A 24,872-nucleotide genomic window follows, 5' to 3' on the forward strand; every position below is an offset into this window, starting at 1 on the left:
TAGGAACTGCAGAGCATGATACTGCCACCGCTGTGTTTCACTGTGGGTGTGGTGCTTTTCTGATGATATGCAGAGCTGTTTTACTGTGAAAGATACCTTTTAGAATTATAGTTTAACTTGAGTATCATGAGAACATAATCCATTGTCTCACAAGGTTTTGGAGAATCCGGGCCTTGACTTTTCTTTCAAAGGATTCTGTATTGAAAACCCACCCAAACCCAATCATGAGTCTGGACATGTGGAGAAAACAGGGGATGTCACGTGCAGAACACAAGAATTGGTTAGCTCCTTCAGAGTTGGCACCCCCTGACCAGTTTTCGTCTTGCATTTTCATCAGTTTTGGTCACACCGTAAATTCCTTTGCAAATCCAGATCATAGTTTTGCATACCGTTACAAGAGGATGTAAATCAGTAACTATTGGAAAATCCCACTGGGCTTGCAGAGGTTCATTTAAGGTTAAGCAGATTCACCACTGCTGACAGCTTGTGCGAAGTCGAGAAGGCAAAATACTGAAAATAAATAAAAAAATTGAACAACTTCCTAACTTAATTATATTTACGTAATAATCCAACTATTCTGTTTTGCACCCAGGATATTTTTTCTAATAAAGGTGGACAAATACAGAGAAAACTCTAAGATTTCTTTTTCACTACACAAACCGTATAAAAGTATATATGTAGTGATTGTAAATAGGCAAGAACATATGTAGCAATAACAATACAACACTCACTGGTCTATGGTTCATCTGGGAGAACTGTGATTGTTAGTGAGGTTAGATTAGTTAGGTAATAACCGGCTTGTTGAAGCTTTCTTTGAAGAACATCAAGAGCAGAGTGACTTCTGTTACCTGGCACTGCTTATTGAAGCAGATCAATGAATATTGGTCCAGCAATCCAATTTATTACTTCCAAAATGTTTACAATAAAGATAATGGCTCTAAATAAAACATCTGAAGACCAAAAAAGTTCAAAAACTAAAACCAGAAGCAGAAATGCCAACTTCAGATCTTGGCAAGTATTTTGTAGGTTTTTTGGTTGTAAATTACACAACTCAGTTTTAGGGTTTTTGTAAAAATACAGTTAATTTCATTTTAAATAATAAACCCTGCTAGTAATTCAAGAAAGGATGAAAGAAATGCATATTTCTTACCTTGCCAATGATCCTGGGAAAAGGAGCTCTCTGGTTTTCAGTCACAATCATAGGAGGGACAAGGAGGGACCTCTTCGATCTATAAGGTAGCTTAGGGCCCAGACCCAGGATATCCTACAACAAAAATATGTCATTTCATTGAGTTTCAAACCAACACCCCTTTAAACTGTATGGCCAATGTAAATTAGTTCACAACATCCCCTTTAATTCACCCAAAATTACTTCAGCTGAAACAAATTGGCAGCTATAATCACACACACTTTAAAAAATGCTCAGACAAAAGTTAACAGAAGTTCCTTTTATGGAGAATTATATGTCCTCCATTAAGCAAAGTATCTTCTGGTGCCATGCTTTACATGTTCAGAGGGGCGGTTCCCAGAGACTCACAGCAGCTCTCACTGAAATTAAATTCACACCTAATCCTGTAGCTCCTGTGTAAAATAATGACAGGGGAGAGGAAGAAAGCAAAGCGAAAAACAGAAAAAGATGATAAAATAAAGCAATGAAAGATGACAGGTTTTAGTAAAGCAATTGCATTATTAAAGCAGATGGAGACATTCTGAAATGTTGCTTCAATCTTGGAAAACACAAAAGCATACTCTTGTTTCATTTTCCACCCTCCTGCTGCTGAAACAAAGAAGTGGTGTTAGAGCTTAATATAGTGAAAAATGTTGCCCTCTCTGCTACACCCAGAACCATCGAGACAGTGGGAGCCTTTCTGCCTGAATATTCATGAAAATAACACGTGGCACTGACACGGTGAAAAACAGCGGGTCGATTCCTGGCTCCAAACATGGAGGTGGTGACCTGGGGCAGGTTATGGGGGACGGTGGTGTTGTAGTCTGTTCACCTGGACAGGAGCCCGAAATGTTCAACCACAAATACCAAATTAGATTTATTTAGACATGCATTTAGCTGAATGAATGAGCAATATGACACACACTGTTAAATGTGTGAGCTCTAGTACTGTGATTGTTTTTTTTTTTGGTTTGTTTAGTTGGGAAATAGTTAAATCTAACTTCTAACTAATTTCTTCCTCAGTTTGTTTTTAGATTTCATGAAATCAAAACATACACTTAAAACTTAGAAAATAAGTACAGCTATGTTGCACAGTTCCTAAAATAGTTGTAAGCTAGGTCAGACAGCATTATACTAATGACTTAAAGAGCTAATCTGCCACCTCTGTATCCAAAAACTACAGGACGACATCCCAACTGGTGCTTCCGGCTTCAGCCTCTTCTGTTAGATAAAAAAGACCAGAATCACTCGGCTGGGTTCTGTGCCAAAACGGCTTCTGGACATTTTGGGTGTAATGGGTAGGAAGTCCTGTAAGTCAGATCATATAATCAGTAAATGTAAGAAGTCAAGATTGTCTGCTCAGTTCAATTCTGTTATTTAAATACTCTTGGTACATGCTGTACATCTACATATGAAACAGATACACATACCAGCCTCAAGGAGGATCAAGCCTTGCTGTTTTTATATTATTGCCAATGTTGGCTAAAGTAAAAAAATAGTTCACAAAAGAACAAAATGCACACCCTCATATAGAAGTATTGTAGATGTACATTTTATTTAAAGAGTGTATGACAACATGTGGCTGAAATATTCAGGTCCAGGAATTCACATTAGTGCTGCTCAAATGTCACTGAAATTTCCTGTTAATAATGTTCCTTAATGTTACGCAGCACCACGCAGACTTTCTGTCTACGGTGATTAAGAATCACTCAACTCAGTATGCTGAATGAAGGTTGATTGATTCATTAGCACTTTGGGACGCTCATAGACTGTATATAAAATATATATTTCTTGCCAAGAAAATCAGGTGATCATCGAGTAGGGAATATAAAAAACACATGCAGTAGGAGACTTGACCCCTTTCATCCCAGTGCACGCATACTATACAAAACCAGGACACCACGTTTCACAAAATGTGTTTCATTACTTCACATTTAGATCCACAGGAAAAGTAATTTTTGATGAGCTCACAAATGTGGCAAGATAAGAAGCTTGGTGACAGCACCTTCAGTCTTTTGTATGTAACAGAAATGCATATTTATGACTGATCCCAGCCACACAATATTTAAACAATGGAAACACAACAGCCTGAAAAGGCTGGCAAAACTCTACAGCCTGGAAAACATTGATTTAAAGAGATTTAAATTAGGATTTATTGTTAATCCTTTTAAAATTGCCATCCCAACCCTATTATATACTAGAGATTCACCGATAAGGCATTTCCTGGTTGTTACAGATTTCTGATTTTCTCTGTGGTTTGACATGCCAATTCTGATTATCATTAGTTTTTTAAAGGACAATAAGTTGCTGAAACAGAGCAACATGCAGTGGGTGCACAAGTAGAGGTGGAGGTTTTATTCCAAAAGAAAATGAAGAACTACAAGATTATGTCCATGTTTAATTATAGCATATCTACCTAACCTTTATCTGTTTCTGATGAAATCCAGGAAAGTGGCTTAAAGTAAATGCTGTTGTTTGATCCATTTATAGACTGAAAATATGTACTGATGCAATTATTGAATGGGAAAACTGACCAGACCAAATCAACATAAGTTTAGCTGATTCTGTCATCTGGCACATTTTTGGGTGAATTTCTATTTTAAAGGATTATGATTATTGATTCTAAATATTAAAAAAAATATATAATTCAGAAGAAATAAATTCTAGCCAAAATCCATTCTTACAATTACAGATCAGTGATACATTCTTACACAAAATACACACAAACCCTGTCTCTTTAAGTGTGTGGAAATGTATTAAACCAGTAGCTCCTGTTACAACCGACTGGTCAACAACTTCCAACTAATTGAGCTTGCACTACTCTATAAGGTACATTACTAACTAAATATAATAAATAAAAAAGGAAATATATGCACACTGAGTGTCTATGAAGATCAAACCAGCAGTTTATGGACAAATGAGAATAACTCAGCTGGACAATTTGGATTTACTTGGAAAGTGGAACAGAAGCACTAAACGGTGAAGCCTTTCTCTGTAGGTGTATCTCGACAATCTCGGCTTGAGGATGGGTCGTGTGTCTGAAGAATAATAGGGGAAGAGCTGTAGTTGTCATGCGTCCATGATCAACTCAAAATGGTCAACTTCTCCTTCGTCCAAAATGGGGAGAGAAAAATAAATTATGAACCATTGAAGTCAACTGGAAAAACAAGGAGGAAACTCGTGTCCTTGGAAACAAAACCTCTGTGAGTTTTCATCTGCGCATGGGTCACGTCTGATGGTATTTGATCAGGATATGGATCTTCTGATCTTCTTTTATCAGACATATTTCCAGGTTTCAAGCTTTTCCAGGAATGGGCAGTGTGGAGGAAAAGTAAACCCACCAACAAGCTTCTATTTATTCTATTCAGTGGGTTTTTACAAACTCCAGTGACATCAGAGCTGCGACGCCTGTTGAGCTGCGGAGTAACAGTCGTTTACCTGACCAAAATGGCGGATGGCCCAATACTATCAAATTAAGGCATACTATTAACAAAGAATGTAAACAGTAGTTAAATGTCTCTCCACTGGGCATAAGTAAAGTGACCTGCTTATAAATGATATCTTGTGGCCTTTTTATTATTTTTTTCTGTCGTTTTTAGTGTTTAGGTTGTGGGTATACAGCAGAATATTTGCATAAACTGCTGTTCATCAGTGACAGGGACTTTCACTCTGCTTCCACTCCTTTCACAACAACTAAGAGGTGAGATAAAAAGGAAAATATGAGCCTTTTCATCCTCTCATTGACCAACATCTCCAGCAACAAATCCATCATGAAAGTGCAATCACAAACCCAAGTCGACCAGAACAAACCAGAGACGTGGAGCAGGATCTGAAATGATCTTTTTCTATCAAATCCACTCGGGGGTGACTTTTGAAATGTCAAAGGCAGAAAGCTGACATGGACTTGAAGTTTTTATACACAACATTTTAAAAAAAGCTTGAAAGATGAAAAAACCTTTTGTATATATTTAAAGATCTCAGCCAGCCACGTTGAGTAAACTTATGTTCATTGGCAGGTTTACATGCAGCCCAGGCAGGACTGCATCAGTTCAGTCATGCACAGATCTCAGCTGGGTGATATTTGAACAGAAGGTAAGAAAAGTTGGAAAGCAAACAGGAAACCACTGTTAAATGTGAAGGAGGGTTTGAGGACATGGGCTTAAGGTAATTCATGGCCTCCACGTCTTTATTGAACCCATACGGCAGATGTGAAAAAAGAGGGACCGAGCTTTAAAACCTCTCAATGTTCTGATGGTTGGAAGTTTTGACAAAATTGTGCTCAGCAGGAGAAAGTCTTATTTCTCATGTGCTCAATGAGGATGGCTCACTATGGGGCACTGTGAAAAAAATGCCATGCAGCCCTACATTCTTTCTTCTCACTTTTATACCTGCCAATTTGAGGTTCATTTATTAGTTTCTCTAGCTCACCTCTAGTTTCCTTCCCATATTCTCTCTTTGCACTGCATTTGTGTGACAAATAGTGGTCTTACAGTAGGATGACACTGTAGAAAGAAGGGCACCATGAATCTTTAATGTGTACTTTTCATAAATTTGTGCTGCACCATCAACCCTTACACATTCGGATCTTACTCTGTCTTTGTCTTCCAGGTGATTGTTAGAGGATTTTAGTGTGCTAAGCAGTAAGAGTCATGACAAAAAGCAAACCTGGTCAGCATGGGACAAAAGGAACGCCGACATATTCATGTGTTCATATACAAAACTTATATATATGCAGGAGATTCTGTGTGTTTCTTTTAGACTGAGGGGGAGAAAAATAAAACTTTGTCACCGTCATCTAAGCTAAGAGTTCCTGTTGCAGCAAAGTCATGTCACTGTCCATTCTGCCATTTTTACACACACCGCTATTTTAAAATACACTGTATTCAATTACTCCTCGCGGGACCCGGCCTGGCCAAGCCCGAACGAGAGATGCGAGACCATCCCCCAGTGGGCCCACCACCTGCAAGGAGAACCACGAGGGACCGGTGCAAAGAAGATTGGGCGGCGGATGAAGGTGGAGACCTCGGCGGCCCGATCCCCGGATGCTTAGGCTGGCTCTAGGGACGTGGAATGTCACCTCACTGGGGGGGAAGGACCCTGAGCTTGTGCGGGAGGTTGAGAGATAACGACTAGAAATAGTCGGGTTCAGCCGTCTAGTGTTGGTGTTTACCCCAGTGGATGAGAGGGTTGCATCCCTGCGCCTTCAGGTTGGGGAGAGGTCTCTGGCTATCATTTCAGCCTATGGGCCGAGTGGTAGTGCGGAGTACCCGGCCTTCGTGGCGTCCCTGTCGGGGGTGCTGGATGGTGCCCCTCCCGGGGACTCCATTATTCTGCTCGGGTACTTCAATGCCTATGTGGGAAACGACAGTGACACCCTGGAGAGGCGTGATTGGGAGGAATGGCCTCCCCGATCTGAATCCGAGTGGTGTTTTGTTATTGGACTTCTGTGCTAGTCACGGATTGTCCATAATGAACACCATGTTCAAACATAAGGGTGTCCACCAGTGCACTTGGCACCAGAACACCCTAGGCAGGAGGTCAATGATCGACATTGTTGTCGTATCATCAGACCTTTGGCCGCATGTTTTGGACACTCGGGTGAAGAGAGGGGCTGAGCTGTCCACTGATCACCACCTGGTGGTGAGTTGGATCCGCTGGGGGAGGGGAAAGCCGGACAGACTTGGCAGGCCCAAGCGCATAGTGAGGGTCTGCTGGGAACGTCTGGCGGAGCACTTGGCCAGGGATGTATTCAACTCCCACCTCCGGGAGAGCTTTGACCAGATTCCGAGGGATGTTGGAGACGTAGATTCCGAGTGGACCATGTTCTCCACATGTATTTTCGATGCTGCTGCCCGTAGCTGCAGCCGTAAGGTCTGCAGTGCCTGTCGCAGCGGCAATTCCCGAACCCGGTGGTGGACACCGGCAGTAAGGGACGTGGGGTCAAGCCTGCTGTGGCTGGGGCGGTGGCAGAGGCAAAAACCTGGACCTGAGAGGAGTTCGGTGAGGCCATGGAGAAGGACTACCAGTCGGACCTGAAGCGATTCTGGCAAACTGTCCGCCGCCTCAGGAGTGGGAAGGAGTGCTTCGCCAACACTGTTTACAGTGGGGGTGGGAGGCTGCTGACCTCGAATGGGGACATTATCGGGCGGAGGAAGGAGTACTTGGAGGATGTCCTCAATCCTGCCATCACGCATTCCCTGGTGGAAACAGAGGCTGGGGACTCGGGGTTGGACTCTTTCATCACCCAGGCTGAAGTCACTGAGGTGGTTAAAAAGCTCCGTGGTGGCAGGGCTTCGGGATTGAATGAGATCCGCCCTGAATACCTCAAGTCCTTGGATGTTGTGGGGCTGTCATGGTTGACATGCCTCTTCAACATTGCATGGCGGACGGGGACAGTGCCTCTGGATTCCCAGACTGGTGGTGATCCCCCGACATAAGAAGTAGTGTTCCAACTACAGGGGGATCACACTCCTCAGCCTCCCTAATAAGGCCTACGCCAGGGTATTGGAGAGGAGAGTCCGGCCGATAGTCGAGCCTCGGCTTCAGGAGGAGCATTGTGGTCCCGGCCGTGGAACACTGGACCAGCTCTATACCCTCCTACAGGGTACTCGAGGGTTCATGGGAGTGTGCCCAACCGGTCCACATGTGTTTTGTGGACCTGGAGAAGGCATTCGACTGTGTCCCTCGTGATGCCCTGTGGGGGGTGCTCCAGGAGTATGGAATCGGTGGCTCTTTACTAGGGGCCATCGGTCTCTGTACAAGCAGAGCTGGAGTTTGGTTCACATTGCCGGCACAGTCGGACCTGTTCTATGTTGGACTCCGGCAGGGCTACCCTTTGTCACCGGTCCTGTTCATAACTTTTATGGACAGAATTTCTAGAAGCAGCCAAGGGCCAGAGGGGGCCTGGTTTGGGGACCAGTGGATTTCGTCTCTTCTTTTTGCAGATGACGTGGTCCTGCTGGCCCCCTCTAGCCAAGACCTACAGCATGCGCTGGGGTGGTTCGCAGCCGAGTGCGAAGCGGCAGGGATTAAAATCAGCTCCTCCAAGTCCAAGGCCATGGTTCTCAACGGAAAAGGGTGGCTTGTCCTCTTCAGGTTGGAGGGGAGTGCCTGCCTCAAGTGAAAGAGTTTAAGTATCTCGGGGTCTTGTTCACGAGTGAGGGAAGAATGGAACGGGAGATCGACAGACGGATCGGTGCGGCTGCCACAGTAATGGGGGCGCTGTGCCGGTCCGTTGTGGTGAAGAGAGAGCTGAGCCGAAAATCGAAGCTCTCGGTCTACGTTCCTACTCTCACCTATGGCCATGAACTTTGGGTCATGACCGAAAGAACGAGATCCCCGATAAAAGCGGTTAAAATGAGCTTCCTCCGTAGGGTGGCCGGGCACTCCCTCAGAGATAGGGTGAGGAGCTCGGCCATCCGGGAGGGGCTCGGAGTAGAGCTGCTACTCCTCCACATCGAGAGGAGCCAGTTGAGGTGGCTCGGGCATCTATACCGGATATCTCCTGAACGCCTCCCTCGGGAGATGTTCCAGGCACGTCCCACTGGGAGGAGGCCCAGGGGACGGCCCAGGACATGCTGGAGGGAGTATGTCTCTCGGCTGGCCTGGGATCGCCTTGGGCTCCCCCTGGAGGAGCTGGAGGAGGTGTCTGGGGAGAGGGACGTCTGGGTGTCTCTGCTGAATTTGCTGACCCCGCGGAAGACGACGAGTACGAGTATGAGTATTCAATTAACTTCAAAGGTCAACAAAAGGAGAACATTAGAGAACAAACAGCATCATGAAAACCAAGGAACAGAGCCGACAGGTTAGGGAGAAAGCTGGGGAGAAGTTTAAAATGGGGTTAGTTTCTACAACAATATCCCAAGCTTTAAACATCTCATAAAGCTGTGGTCACTCCATCATCTGAACATTGAACGGGGATGGACCAACTGCAGACCTTCCAATACATGGCTAGACTGACTGGACAAGGAGAACATTAATCAGAGAAGCAGTCAAACAGGACCATGCAACTCTGGAGGAGCTGCAGAGATTCACACCTCAGGGGGTCTTACATTCAAACCTTTATGTGGCAAGAAAATCAAACTCCACACATTCATTATCGTTTTATTGCTATCAAGTGTCCATATTCAGTGTCCTGTAAGTTCTTTATACTTCATTTTTAAGTCAACATGATTAGACTGTGAGGCAAATTTAACAAAACTACAATCAAACTAGGTTTTTTTAAAGTTTATCGTCTTTGTTATGTAGGGCTGACCTGAAAAACTGCTCCATGTGAGGATGCCTGCTGTTTTCTTCAACTTATGTCACAGTTAGACTCGTCTTTCATCTGCAGCTCGAGCAGAACCCGAGAAAGAGGCTTTTATCTGCATCTAAGAGACCTCAGCATCATTTTCATAATCCAATTTTAGCATCTCTGCTTTAGCCGTCACCTAATTTTAGGGTTTCTTCCAAAAGTTTTATACAATGACCTACTTATATGCCTGACATTTATGGCCAGTTTAAAACAGATTTAAGACGCAGCTTAAGTTAGAACCAAACTTTAGGAAAACTGTTTGCAAATGACAGTAAACAAGACTATTATTATAAACGTTTTTAACAATAAATTGGCAGCTTTGACAAAATAAGAAAAAAAATTAAAACAGATTACCTGTTTAGATTTTTGGATTAATTTAGATATTTATTAGAAAGCAGGACTGTCTATGTTGTTTCTATGTTGTTATCTTTCAATATTCCTAATTATGCATTGTTAAGAACTGAACACCAATTCACAAATATTTTAAACAACTCCATGATAAGGTGGTTGGTAAAACGTCATGCATGATGGAGATAAAATAAAAGTACTGAATTAATATATGACACTGCACAGTTTTTATTATGATGGGGATGCAGAAAAGAGGAAAACGATAATTCATGTTGTTGTGCTGTAGATTATAAACTGAGGGCTGAGAGCTGGGTTACAGAAAATCTATTTGCCACTGCAGGATGAGGATTTTACAGTACATGGAATGTTACATTTCAATCTGAGCACATATAGAACATAACAAAGGAACAATAAATAGGCTTTTTGACTCAGATTATTTTGTGTCTCATCAGCTGTTACATTTGAATGGTGCCTGTTTATGCTCCCTGAAGGCAGAGAAATGCTCTGCAGAACTGTTGTGCTGCACAACACCACCAAAATAACAATACACAAAGAAAAGTGCATATCTCGGAGCATGCACTTGTTAAATTGAAATGCATTCTTCCATAAATTCACATATTGATCGGTTGCAAAATAGGGGGGAACAAATTGCTCATTAAATTCAGAGTTTTGCTTATAATAGGAATCATTCATCAGTCACTTATCTCCCTCTGGGCCTGTATTACACCAAACTAGCGTTGACGAATTAGAACCTGATTCTCTCCACCTCCACTGCAAGCACTTATCAAATATCACAAGCCAATATTTTCCAGCACAATAACATTTGTTCTGCCAATAGATCCACACCGGAATATTTCTGTGTTTGAAACAAAACAAGGTTTTGTCAAATATGAATCTAACTCCAACAAAAGCATGACAAAGAGCAGTGGAAAAAAAGAAAAAGACACCAGCTGAGCGCTAAGATAATTGAAAAATAACAAAGACACATTGAAGCAGCCTGACTACCACAAATATTATATCAGATTGAAGATTTAAGACTCAGGATTTGAGTGCTAGGAGCATGTCAGTCATTGTACAAGTCAAAGCCCTGGCTTATTGAAACAAGCTTTTAAATACACCACGAGTTAGTTATAAATTCTTTCTGCTGCTCTGAAGATATGTTTGATAGGCTCCATGAGATGCTGCCGAGGCTGAGGGTGGGGAAAGACTTGAAAGTGTGTGTGTAGGCGTACAGGATGTGGACAGAGAAAGAAACAATAGATTTTCTGATGATGAGTCCCAGAGCTTAAGGAGCTTCAGCAGATTAATTAATGGTGAAATAATGAGAGATTTTACCTGCTCTCACACTCTCATTCAGCTGGGTTATTTTCGTCTTTGTTTCTCTCTCCTACCTTTGCATCATTAATGCACCTTGAAACCAAGTGCTTTTCACTTAATGGTTGAATATTTTTACTTTAGGATAGATGGACACTTTGAAGCATTTCTTCACAGCAAAGATGAAAGACATAATAAGACATCAATACTCCAGCATTCACTTAAATAATAGCTTTCAACTCAAAATGAATGAAAGATGGGAAGTGAAAGTGAATGTAGGCAGAATAATCATATAATAATTTTCCATATGTTAACACACACTTAATTAACCGCAGAAAACTGCAACGCAGTCTGTGGAATAATCGGGCGACGGGAGCACGCACCGTGGGACAGGAGCTGGAGTTAAAAGAATAAACTCAAATAAAACCGGTCAGATGATCAGAAATACCAGAGTCACATATCTCAACATGTCCATTCAAGCCAGAAGTTAGAATCATCTCCAGGGTGTGTCCCTGTTTATGACTTTAACAACGTCAAAGTAGTACCGATATGTATAGATGTTAGGGGTGGGGAATAAAGCCAATTTTTTGATACATCGAAATGGATGATCCACACTCATTAACAAAGGTCAAAGCTAAGTTATCCTAATGTTAATATAAAACCTCACTTCGTGCAATGGCAAAGGTAAATGTTGGATGTGCAGAAGTCCGGCACCTGGACAGTTTACGAGCTTACGAGTTTACGGGCGACTGTGGCTCAGTAGGAAGAGTAGTTGTCTTGCAATCAGAAGGTTGTGGGTTCGATTCCAGCTTCCTCCTGCCATATGTTGATGTGCCCCTGGGCAAGGCACTTAACCTCAAGTTGCCTACCGATCTGCGTATCGGTGTATGATTGGGTGAATGTGGCACTAGTGTAAAGTGCTTTGAGTGGTCTGCATGACTGGAAAAGCGCTATATAAGTTCAGTCCATTTACCATTTATAGTGAACACATAACAGAAACACAAGTGCCTGGTTGAGCAACAATCTTACATTCTCTAAAGACAAAATGATCTAAACAAGAGTCATGCCACATGCAAGCTGGATAAAACTGAGCTGAAACACAACAAACAAAAGGAACTATGTTAAAGGAAGAGGCAGAACAGATGATCTACCTGCCACCATCAACCAGATGAACATAAAGCCTCAATTTAAAGCTTGTCTGATGGTGGTGGTTCTCAACCCTGGTCCTCAGGGTCCACTGCCCTTCATGTTGTCTCTGCTCCAGCACGACTGATTTAACTGTTGCATCACCTTCTCACCATGTTCCACAAGCCTGATAATTACCTGTTTATCTAATGCGAGACATCTTGGACTCATAATATCGTTATGAATAAGTTTTGCTGATATGTTTTTGTGGAATGTGAAGAGATCCACAAGCATTTCTTTCACAGTTGGTTGAACAGATTATTTGTATTTTGTTTTATTGTCTAAGGCATTTATTCTCCATTTTTGTTGAAGGTCTTGGGCTTTTCATTCCCACTGGTGACCAGAAAAGGGTTGGTTGCTGTTGCCTTCTGAAAGTAATGACATTAAATTGTAAAGTGCTTTAAGATTCCAACTGATAATAAGCTGTACTGTTTTGCCTTCATAGATCCAAGAGGTTGTCAGAAATATTCCTCAAAGATTTTGGTCCATACTGACATGACATACTGACACAGTTGCTGCAGATTGGTTGTTTGAAGATCTATCATCAGAATCTGATGTTTCACCACATCCCTGATGTGTTCTGGTGGACTGAGATCTGCAGACTATCTGAATGTTGCAGCTGAACTCCACACTCATTGGACCAGGCAACATCTCTCCAACCTGTTATTGTCCAGTTAAAGCCTCACTTTCCTGATCTTAGCAGACATGAGTGGTACCTGGTGTGGTTTTCTGCTGCTGTAGCCCATCTACTTCAAGGTTCCACATGTTGTGTGTTCAGAGATGATGTTCTGAAGCTACTGTTGTTATTCTATCATCTAGAACCAGTCGGCCCATTCTGCTATGACATAACAAGACGTTGTCCTCCACATAGATGCTGCTTTTTGGAGAGTTTCTCTTTTTCAGATCATTCGCAGTAAACCTTGAAGATAGTTGTGGATTAAAGTCCCAGCAGAACTATTCAGACCAACCCGTCTGGTACCGACAACCATGCGGCATTCAAATTTCCTTAAATCCACCTAATTCATACTTTGATGCTCAGTTCGAACTTCAGCAAGTCTCCTTTACTATGTCTAGATGAATTAATGCATTGAGCTGAACAGGGGTACCTAATAATTCAGCCAAGGACTGTGTTTTTATTTTCAGTCAGCACACAGATAACTATTATATTGAACGAAGTAAATGTTATTTTGACTTTTGTTGCATATATGTACTGTATATACTGTATTGATCTAATGAGCCTAACATGATTGCAGAGGCAGTGCTGATGGTTTAATGCAGTGCTGGAAAAAAACAGCTCAGAGTATTTAGAAAGTTGTCAATATTTTTAATGACACTTAGTCATCAATCAGACACCATAAATGTCACTGTGCCTTAAAGTCAGAGGATCAGCAGAGATTACATTTCATCTTCAGGAAGACAAGCATGTACCAAATTTAATCTCAATCCTTCTGAGAGTTGTAAAGACATTTGAGAAATTCAATTAAATCTGCTAATGCCAACCTCACGGTAGAACGAGATGTAAGTATGGTGACTTGACAAAATCAAAGGATTTGTCTCCTGGGAACCTTGTCTGTAAATAATTATTTTAAATGTCAGAATAATTGTGACCCAAAGTGTTACACCACCTAACAGGGAAATGTCATGTCTCCAGTACACTACATGATCATAAAATGAAAATGCAACGTCAAAGGCATCAACAAAAAATGGATAAAAAAGGATGAACAAATCTAAATCACACAGAAGGCCGTGTGAACTAGAAAATAAACCAGCCAGACCTTCAAATCCTACAACTATAATACTAACAGCTAATTCAGCAATTATTACACCTGGAAATCTATGGCAGCATGTCCAAACAAATCCGCATGGCCTCATCATGGAAGGGAAGGAGTGAGAGGAACTGTAGCATCAGGAGTCCACCAGCCTGCAGCAGAGAGACAGATGATCCCAGAGAAGGCTTCAGGAACTCCAACTGTGGCTGTCTCTGGAAGCCTGTCCCAATGAACTGATTATGTGATGCAAAACAAAGTTATGTGATGGATGGGAAGGAGAAACAATGGTGGATATTATTGGTTGGAGTTTTGCAAGGCAAGCGTTCTGCAGGCTGCAGAGAATTTCTATAGATTAATGAAAGAATAGAAGTAATTTAGTGAGGAAGAGCCTAAACCGGCTCAGTTTTGGTTGAGGTGCAAACACACCCTCCATTTCTGCTACCTGTATGACCCCTTCTCTTTTCCAATGGTTATAATCAGTCTGACAGAGAGAGGTATTCCAATCCTTGTGGTTTTTAGTATAACAATGACCACCAGTGGGCTCTAGATGGACATTCTTTATCAGTTTATTATTTTACTTAGTACTCCTACACATAGCCCATTCTAAAATGGTCAAACTCTAACACTCAGTAGTTTAATCTAACCTCCCCAACAAGACGACATGTGTTGTGAATTGGCACTATATAAATAAAACTGAACTGAATTAAACTGAACTGACTTGAATAGAACTGAATTGAATTGAATTGAATTGAACTGAATTGAAATGAGAACATCTCCAGTGGATCCCATACGGACATACAAAGTTTTACAACAAAACCATGATTTAAAAACATGCAGAAATGTTACTTTTTGTGGAAAACCTGATTTATTTTCTGTTGTAAATCACTTAAAATATTCTGTTAATTTAAAGTAACAAACATCTATAAACAGTAAATAATGTGTCTTTATATTGTGCTGCCTAGACATGTGAAAAAGAAAATGTGTAAAAAACAAACTTAGTTATTATTCGTTTTATTTTGTGAAATAAAATATAAGTTGTTGGTCTCAATTGGTATTTTTTCCTTAATAACTAAGCTAAGCAATTAGCAACTTTATGAAAAATATAAAACACATTATTTCCATATGTTGGACCACTTGTATGCTGAATATTGGACCATTTGCACATTGTTGGATGTCACTATGACTTTCCAACGTCATCGGCCATTTTGTACCGCAGGATAGTCTGTCCTACAATTCCCAGCAGGAACCGCGGCTGATAAGATGGGGGCGTCCCAGTTCCGATGTCAAAGCAACTATATAACAGACTATGAGACTCCCCACCATTGCTTTTCAGTTTGGGACCTACACACGGTTAACAGCATCTGAAGCAGCATTCTGGAGAAGAGGTCCAACGTGGATTTTCATTTATTCTCCTTCGTTGGCCAACGAAAAAGAAAAATTCATGAAAGAAGTTTCTGGAATAGGAAGGCCAGAAATTTCACTTTGCCAATCGAAGACGTGAGTTTAACACGTAACCAAAAAACCACGGAGTTTCAAGGAGACGGATTGCCACCCTTGTTTCTGTTCCAGTTGACTCCAGACGGTCAGATCATATTTTCCCCTTTTGCCAAGGAGGCCAGAGGATGGAGATTGACCGCTCTTCTTGGAGTTTAACTGCGGACGCGCAGTAACTCCCCCCCCCCTCACTCGCTGCCCCAGGAGGAAAACTTCAACAAGTAAAATCCATCCTTTTATTTTATTTATTTATTTATTTTTTATTAGGAATAGCGTGGGCAGGGTAGAGTAGGACCTAGTGCGATTCAGAATCGCCACTTATAGTCTAATGTGTTTAAACTGTATGTGCATGCAACCTTGTACTAAAACTTTGATTTGCTGTGGACATCTGAAAGCCGCTGTGCTTCCCAGCTGTGTGTGTTTTGCTGTGTTGTTTTAACGCCTGAGCTCAGGCGCGCTGTGAAACTGGACTGCTATAATAACCTTATGGTGAAAATCAACCATTTTCTTTGTCTTCAATCTCGTGTTACTAGCTTGCCGCCAAACGTTTATTACCCTTTGTCCTTTTAGGTTTACAACCTTGCTTGGAGGAAGTTTGTAAACTTCCTCCAAGCAAGGTCTGACTGCCTGTGTCCTGCTGAGCTATATTTTGGGGTGTGGCCTCCCCGGAACTCCGCTCAGCGTCACATTATCACTTGTTTGCCATAATTGCTGGTTTGATCCCATACACACCCACTGCTGTTTTGTTTTATTTGTTTAGTTAGATATTTCACCCTTTTTGTGTAGAACTTTGCATGTTTGATTAGGTGAAGATTATTAAATCAGAAGAGCGGATTGTATCAGGGCTGTTGATTTAATAAATATTCACGTAGATAAAGAGAAGGTGTTTGTGTTTATTTTGTGTAAGAGTGATTCGTCAGTCAAGATAAGGTTAAAGTTCCTCACGTTTCGGCAGAAACGGTTGATTAAACAGTGACAGAATTTAATAATTGTAATTATCAAAGGCTTTGAGCCACAATTACAACACCAGAAGACATCTCTGGTTTCGATTCATAAATGAGGATTTTTGGTTAAGAAATTAATTTTCTCAAATTATGATTTTTAATTATAATTCTTGATAAATATTAATTAATCAATAATCATAATCCCAACACATACAAACACCAGATAAGAACACCAAGGTATTTCACTCCAAAAACAGCACAAATAATAATTCTCTTTTAAAGATAGATTTTATTCTCCATTAAATGTAGATAAAAGAAACTGCTCTTTAGTATCTAGGAAACAATAAAAATCAGAAAACAATTCTAGGCTGCCCAAAAAACGCAGCAAAATTAACAGGCTTACATAAATAGTGAGTGCATATCCCCAAAGAAAAGACTGCATCAGCGAGGGCGAGGACTCTGGACCATGCAGAGAGATGGTGCAAAAATAAAATAGCCAAATATTTCTCTCTCTATATGCTGCAATGACCTGTTATAGAAGACTACAGGTAGTCTGTCCAGCAAAAGGATGCTGCAAAAAGTGGTTTCCAATCGTTTTAATTTCATATAAAAATGTTATGCTTTCATCAGTTTACTCCCATTAAATGGATGTACATAAAATAAAGGTCAGATTTAACAACATTTATAATATAAATAATAATAATATAGACCATAATGATTTGTCTAACTGACAATAAAATCAAACACTTTTTTTAAAAGAGTTTTTCAAACTGCACAATAAGAAAGACAATTATCTTTGTTTATGGCTTTGAAATCACGATAAAACTGAACATAAAGACTGCAATGGTTTTAATATAAAACAACAATGGGAGCATCAGATCAGATAAATGTCTGCATCTCTTTGGTTTTTAACAAAAACAGAAATCTGTCTTTTCTTTACACAGCATCACATGGTGTCTTTGAGTTGATGCAGATATGTTAATTGATGATAATTTAAGATGCATCACTGGGCTTTCCATTCCATCATGATTAGGATTCATGATCATATGCAGGAGTGTGACTGACAACAGATGCCTCCAAACATTTGATGAACTTACTTTTTAATTTCTTAAATTTGCAATTAAGAATGATGATACATGAATAATTTGTGAATGCTTCACTGACAGACTTTCTATCCTCAAGCATAATTCTTTTTGCAGTGTTTTTCCTCTTCCTATTGAAAATAAGAGTCTAATATTTGTGGAAATAAACTGATTATTTACAATAGTTCTGAAGATTCTGCAGTTGGTAAGTCACTGACAGAAAGTTAAATTTTCTTCATTGTGAAGAAAAAGCACAGTGTTTACATGAAGGGACTTTAAATTACTTTTTACCATCCATGCATACAATGACTTAGTTTTACCATGATGGATATATGTACATGAAGAGACTGAGGTTTATATCAAATATCTGGCAGATTGTTTAATATTCCAGATGTTTTTCAGCAGTGATCATGTTTGAAGCAAAGCCAGTTAGCCTAACACAAACACATGCTCTAAAGCTGCTGTCACAACCAGTTTCTTTTCTAAAACTGAGTTTAACATCTGTAAAGCATGTGTGTGTCTTGTGTTGAGGCCCCATTTTGTAAAGTGCTTGTATATTAGGATGAAAGGTATAACCTAATGGTTCCCTGACAATGCCTGAAGGAAAGTTTAATAAAGTTTTAGGCACCCCCAAGTGGTCAAATAATTGTTATCTGATTTAATGATTCAAACCTCCCCTTCATCAGTAAGATTATTGAAAAAGCTGCGTTTCAGCAGTTAAACAACTTCTTAACAACGACCAACCGCTTCGATGTCTTCCAGTCAGGCTTCCTGCGTGTCACCACAGTACAGAGACTGCTCTTGTCAAGGTGTTCAATGACATCCGTATAAATGCAGACTGTGGAAGAACCACAGTGCTGGTATTATTGGACCTTAGTGCAGCATTCAACACTGTTGATCACTCCATTTTATTAGAGCGCCTGGAAAACTGGGTCGGCCTTTCTGGTACAGCACTCAACTGGTTTAAATCCTACTTGAAGGACAGGGACTTTTTTGTGTCAGTAGGTAACTTTACATCAGAGATCACAAAAATCACACGTGGCGTTCCCCAAGGACCCATCTTAGCGCCCCTCCTATTCAATATCTACATGCTCCCTCTAACTCAGATTTTAATAAACAACAACGTAAGTTATCATAACTATGCAGACGACACACAGCTATACGTTACGATGTCACCAGGTGACCATGAACCCATTCAAGCGCTGGGCAAATGCTTAGAAGAAATCAATGCATGGACGGGCCTAAATTTTCTTCAGTTGAATCAAAACAAAACTGAAGTAATAATCTTTGGACCACAGGAAGAGTGTTTAAAAGTTAGCACACAGCTTCAGTTAATACAGCTAGAAACCACCAGTCAGGCTGGAAACCTGGGTGTAGTGATGGACTCAGACCTGAACCTTCAGAGGAACATAAAGATAGTAACAAGGTCATCCTTCTATCACCTAAAGAACATCTCCAGGATTAAAGGACTAATGTCTCAGCAGGACCTTGAAAAACTAATTCATGCGTTCATCTTTAGTAGAATTGATTACTGCAACGGTGTCTTCACAGGTCTGCCTAAAAAGTGGATCAGACAGCTGCAGTTGATCCAGAACGCTGCTGCCCGCGTCCTCACTAGAACTAAGAAAGTGGAGCACATCGGCCCGGTTCTAAAGTCCCTACACTGGCTCCCTGTAGCTCAGAGAATAGACTTTAAAATACTTCTGTTAGTCTATAAATCACTGAATGGCTTAGCACCAAAATACATTACAGACATGTTGTCAGTGTATCAACCACCCAGACCTCTCAGGTCTTCTGGCTCAAATCTACTCTGCAGAACCAGAACCAGAACCAAACATGGAGAAGCAGCTTTTAGTTCTTATGCTCCACGAATCTGGAATAAACTGCCAGAAAACTGGAAAAGCACTGAAACCCTAAGTTGCTTTAAATCAAGATTAAAAACGTATTTGTTTAGGGTGGCCTTTGACTGGGCCATCTAAACATTATTAGTTATGTTTTCAGTCCAATTTTCCTTTCATTTTCTTATCCATCATTCTATTCTCTTTATTTTATTTTATTTAATTCTTTATTTCTTTTCATTTTTATTTTTTAAATTATCTTTGTTGTTTGATTTTCTGTATCATTGTAATGTTTTTCCTTGTGTACAGTGCCTTGAGTGCCTTGTTGCTGAAAAGCGCTGAATAAATAAATTTGACTTGACTTAATGAGAAAATACGTCAAACTGACCTGAGGTTGGAGCTACTACAAGTATACCAAGGCAACTGAATATCATCAGTGCAGACCGAGCGTCCGCAGAGCACGGACGTAAAGGTACATTTAGCACCAGATTAGGTTATTTTATTATCCGGACGTTTCTATGACATTTGAATGCAATTTTGTTGCAGATTTTGTTGCAGTGGTGCAACAAAAAAGTGATTCTAAAAAAAAAAATCAGTGACATCCTGCTGAGCTGGTGATCATATTACATATTTTACAATATGAGATAAAGTCTGTCCATAATTTACTGAACCTTTTAAAGCCTAATACATGGTTTAATAGTGAAAAAAGTAAATTTATTTCAACATTTCAGCAAATTATTTCATTTTAACTTTTTTTCTTTAAAACTTGACCTGGATTTCTCCGTTTTTGTATCATAACTGACACATTGTCATGGATTTGTCAAGTATTTTCTCAAACAAAAACATACATCCCATATTTCTTACAAACACATGGCTCACTAATATGCTTTTACCGGAATGGTGGTCTCTAAAATGTGTATGAAAAATTATACGTTTGATTTTGCTAGGTTAAACCTGCATATTTTTGTAAGCCACACTCCAGAGGTGTGATGGAGGAACAACAAAGCTTAAAGAAACTCTAGTTTTTCCTGATATCAACATCAGAGAAGAAAGACAACAGAGATCTTTGTTTTGCTGGGAAATAAATATATATTTTTATTATTTACATGTACTTTAAATAAAACATTGAAGTTCACGTACCTAGAGGTTTTAATTATTAGTCTATTTTGAAATGAACCTTTTCAGAATATATCAAAGTATAACTTGTTCAGCTTCGATATGTTTTAAAAACAACGATGAGGAAGAGAAACATACATATAGGTGATGTTACTCACCCTGAGCGTGTTCTCTGACTGAACAGGAAGTCCTGAGACATCCACCTGTGCCACGTCATCTGCATGTGCGCCAAACCCATGGACCAACAACGCTGGCCCGCAGAACTTCACGTTTTGGTGTGGAACAAGGTTCAGATCTCCATCCACGAGGAAGCTGGGATCTGACACTTCAAACGTCACATCCTCATTCCCTGCACAGTCATCAAACTCAACTGCAAAAAAACACACAGAACACACACAGATGCTGTTTTGACACCACTCTCAACAAATTACAAACAACAGAAACGTCAAGAAAAATAGACACCATGACAGTCCCTGAGGTGCACACAGCAGTGCAGGAGAAGAAGCTTGAGAGGTTGTCAAACAATACCTAAAAGCTGGATTTTTAGAGATAAACACATAGCCTGAAGAGATACACAACCTGAGCAAAGAGTAGCATGTTCTGAGGAAATGTCAGCAAGGCTTCAATAAAAGTCAGTTCTTTCTATTCACAGAAGCTGCTCCCTCCTGTGAGGACTTATTAAAGCCTCTGGCTTGCTTTTGCAGGAATCTTGTTTTTACTGCAGAGAATTCAGTGATTCCTTCAATCAAAGCAAACAGAGGAAAACTGATTTAAAGGCATCACCTTGTGACACAAACACATGTGGACCTGTCTGGCCTCACTCAGGTGGCTACTCCCAAAGACTACCAGGAACTATTCCCTCAGATAATGTTCATCCAGCCATTAGTGTTGCAACACGACCCCACTGATCCATCACCTCCTCTTCACATCTTCACATTGTGATATATGAGGTGTTGTTAGTCAGATGAAGAAGGGACAGTAAGGGACCCGCTCTCCTTCTTGGCAGTGTGGGTGTGAGGTGAGGTAAAAATTCATATCTCTTTGGCCTCGTACAACTGGGGTCTTATGTAACACCTTATTAATTCATTAATTTGTTAATTTGATTTATTAGAATTTATTTAGATTTTTATGAAATGATGAAGCAGGGTTTTGGGATATATTCACATTGATCAACATCTCTCTGCAACCTTTGGATCTCCATCTAAGACAGTGTCTACACATACAGAGCTTTTATTCTTCTTATAAAACAAAAATAAAATATTTACTGAAGCAGAAGCCTCACAGCATTTGTATTTCCAAAGTGATAATGTTTATGCACAAAGAGTGAGACACAGTAGGGGACTGTTGCTGTGCATTTTAAGTGCAACAGCAACCTTCTGATTAAATTAATACATTTTTACCAGCTGCTTAAAGTTCTGCTGCTTTAGTCCTTCACGCTGCCTGACAACATAATCAATATACAACAGTTTATCAGAACTCTCATTTAATACACTTAACCTTTGTATGTGTTTAGCCCAGTTTTAGTCGCTCTCACTGCAGGCTTTCAGGACTCTTCTCTCTATACAAAATCTTTGTTTAACATCTGGATGAGAAGTTGAAAAGAATATCAGAGGGAAGAAAAGAAAAGAGGAGAATGAGAAAGTAAAAATAATCTGCTTCCAAACAAATGGCAGAAATAATACTGCTACAATGGACAAACAAGGAACGCCACAAAGTCAACAGTCTAGTCTGTATGGAAACAAACTCTAGCTCAAAAATTCAATCCTCTCTTCTAAGCCGAAGCATGAAAGGTGTGTTCATTTCCATTTCCACTACAAGCCCCAGATTTATTTCAATAACATGGTGACTCTTTAGAGGCTGCAAATTGCAGCACCAAACAGTGTCAGTGGCATTTCAAAGGCAGCCCGAGTGTTTGATGGTATTCTAATGTTGTCAGGTTTTGGGGGATTTGACAAAAGAACATAGTGAACTGGCAGCTTTGAAGTCAGACAATAATAACAGAATGCAACTTAGCCCACTCAGCTCCTGCACCACTACACACCCACCTCGCTCCAGAACTATGCAGAACATGGATTACAGTCTCCACAATCTTTAACTGATCACTCAGGAAAACAAGGTGAGGATCAGGATGCAAGTCTAAACTAATGTTTTATATTTCAGTTCCTTTATGACCGACATCATGAAGGGCTCATGAATAACAATCGCCCAAATTCGCTTTTAGCAGGAGGTAAAATCACACCTTTGGTCTGTGAGAGAGCGGCCAGTGAGCATTATTAAACCAATATCTGTGCTGTGTGTATTCTGCATAGAAAATACAGACCTATGTTTTAACTGTGACAATTGGACTTTTTCCTGTAATACGGTCAGCTTGTTGTTATCTGCTCTCTAACGCCACACTGTGGCAGCCTAAAGTAACAGCTAACATGCCTTTGTAGAAAACACAGCTTTCTTTCTAGAAGCTTCCATAGTTGTTGCTTTGTTATTTTAAACATCTCACTGCTACTGAAACGAGCTTACTGAGTTTCCTTTTCTGCTAACTTCCACACCAAAAGTGTGAACTGATTGTGTTTATGATTTGTGGATTCACTGATTCGCTAGACCCCCACCAGCCAATCACTGACCAGGATGATCCAGAATGAAATGGGGTTGACCCAGTTATACCAGTTCTGTCAGGACGAATGGACCCAGATTATATACACATACATTTAGATTTTGACATGAATTCCCATATTTATATAAAAAAAAAGTAATCTCTGATTTTATTATATGAGGCTTCAATTTATCTGTGATGATGATTAAAGTTCTAAAAATAATCAGAAAAAAATAAGAATACATGGTCATTTTTTTGTAAATGCCAGGTAACATAAACTCATGTTTGATTGTATTAAAATCCACTATTATCAGAGTATTTCAACTGGCTTCAGTTTTTGTCAACCATTTAATTGAGATTTCCTTCCTATCCTGTCAGGTAATAAAGTTTTCCTTTGAGGTGTTTTAAAGACTATTTTCTGTTTTGTAACAAAATGTCAAGTCTCCATGATGGCAGAGATGTGAATCACAGGAGTAATCTCAAAGGTGGCAGCGCGGGTGTGTTTGAGCTGATAGCTGCCATGTCTAACCAGACAGATTGTGCTCAGCCACATAAAAAAGGCTCTGGAGAACACTGTTCTCAAATAATCACCTGGCACTAAAGAGGGAACTGCTTTTGGAAATGTATTTACACCCCAAACTGTATTTTACCCCCGAGTTTCCCATCAGAGGGCATTGTGTAGAAACCTTTACTGGAACTGAATGGTAACAAGACTTGGGCTTTTCATCCAGAACGATTATGATATTATCAACTACTGGGGCCCTGAAGCTAAATCCAGCTGGAACAGATGTCTGTCCGTCCGTCCCAGTGGTCCACAACTACGAGGCTGTTATTCATAGTTTATTGTTCTTATGGAGATGAATGGCAAATGGAGAAACTTTTAAATAATTTTTCACATCTCATTTTGACCATGAAAAGGAGGAAGAAGACTTGCCCTCCAACTATAAGGAAGTTCAGAGTGAAATTATGAATGTGAAGCTGCTATTGACTTAATATGAAGATGTTCTACAGGTGGATATTTCAAAAGCTACTTCTGAACTTGGGGGCTAAATCAAGCAAGAAAGTGAAAATAAGCAAAAGTGAGATATTTTCCATTATACCTTCAGGGATGGGTTGCTCCTCGTGGGACCCGGCTGGGCCAAGCCTGAAGGAAAGAGGCGAGGCCATCCCCCAGTGGGCCCACCACCTGCAGGGGGAACCGTGAGGGACCGGTGCAAAGAAGATTGGGCCGCAGACGAAGGTGGAGACCTTGGCGGCACGATCCCCGGAAGCTTAGGCTGGCTCTAGGGACGTGGAATGTCACCTCACTGGGGGGGAAGGACCCTGAGCTTGTGCGGGAGGTTGAGAGATAACGACTAGAAATAGACTCACCTCCACGGACAGTGTGGATTCTGAAACCCATCTCCTCGAGAGGGGCTGGACTCTCTCCTACTCTGGAGTGGCCCATGGGGAGAGGCGGAGGGCTGGGGTGTGTTTGCTGGCGTTTGCCCCCCAGCTCAGCTGTCTCGTGTTGGGGTTTACCCCAGTGGATGAGAGGGTCGCATCCTTGCGCCTTTGGGTTGGGGACAGGTCTCTGACTGTTGTTTCGGCCTAGGGGCCGGGCAGTAATGCGGAATACCCGTCCCTCTTGGTGTCCCTGTCGGGGTGCTGGATAGTGCCCCTCCCGGGGACTCCATTATTCTGCTGGGGGACTTCAACGCCCACGTGGGAAACGACAGTGACACCTGGAGA

The 24,872-nt window shown here is 40.8% G+C and overlaps 1 protein-coding gene across 1 annotated transcript in view; it reads right to left on the reverse strand.

Moving 5' to 3' along the window:
• cdh13 (cadherin 13, H-cadherin (heart)) overlaps nt 1-24,872 on the reverse strand; it is a 614,670-nt gene that overhangs the window by 365,601 nt on the left and 224,197 nt on the right. The window contains exons 3-4 of the mRNA XM_047353799.1: nt 20,710-20,921; nt 1,151-1,264 (exon numbers count right to left, since the gene is read on the reverse strand). Of these exons, the coding sequence (XP_047209755.1) occupies nt 1,151-1,264; nt 20,710-20,921 (326 nt within the window). The remainder of the gene's footprint in view (nt 1-1,150; nt 1,265-20,709; nt 20,922-24,872) is intronic.

Source organism: Girardinichthys multiradiatus, chromosome 2 (assembly GCF_021462225.1).
Source record: "Girardinichthys multiradiatus isolate DD_20200921_A chromosome 2, DD_fGirMul_XY1, whole genome shotgun sequence".
Classification (NCBI taxonomy): domain Eukaryota; kingdom Metazoa; phylum Chordata; class Actinopteri; order Cyprinodontiformes; family Goodeidae; genus Girardinichthys; species Girardinichthys multiradiatus.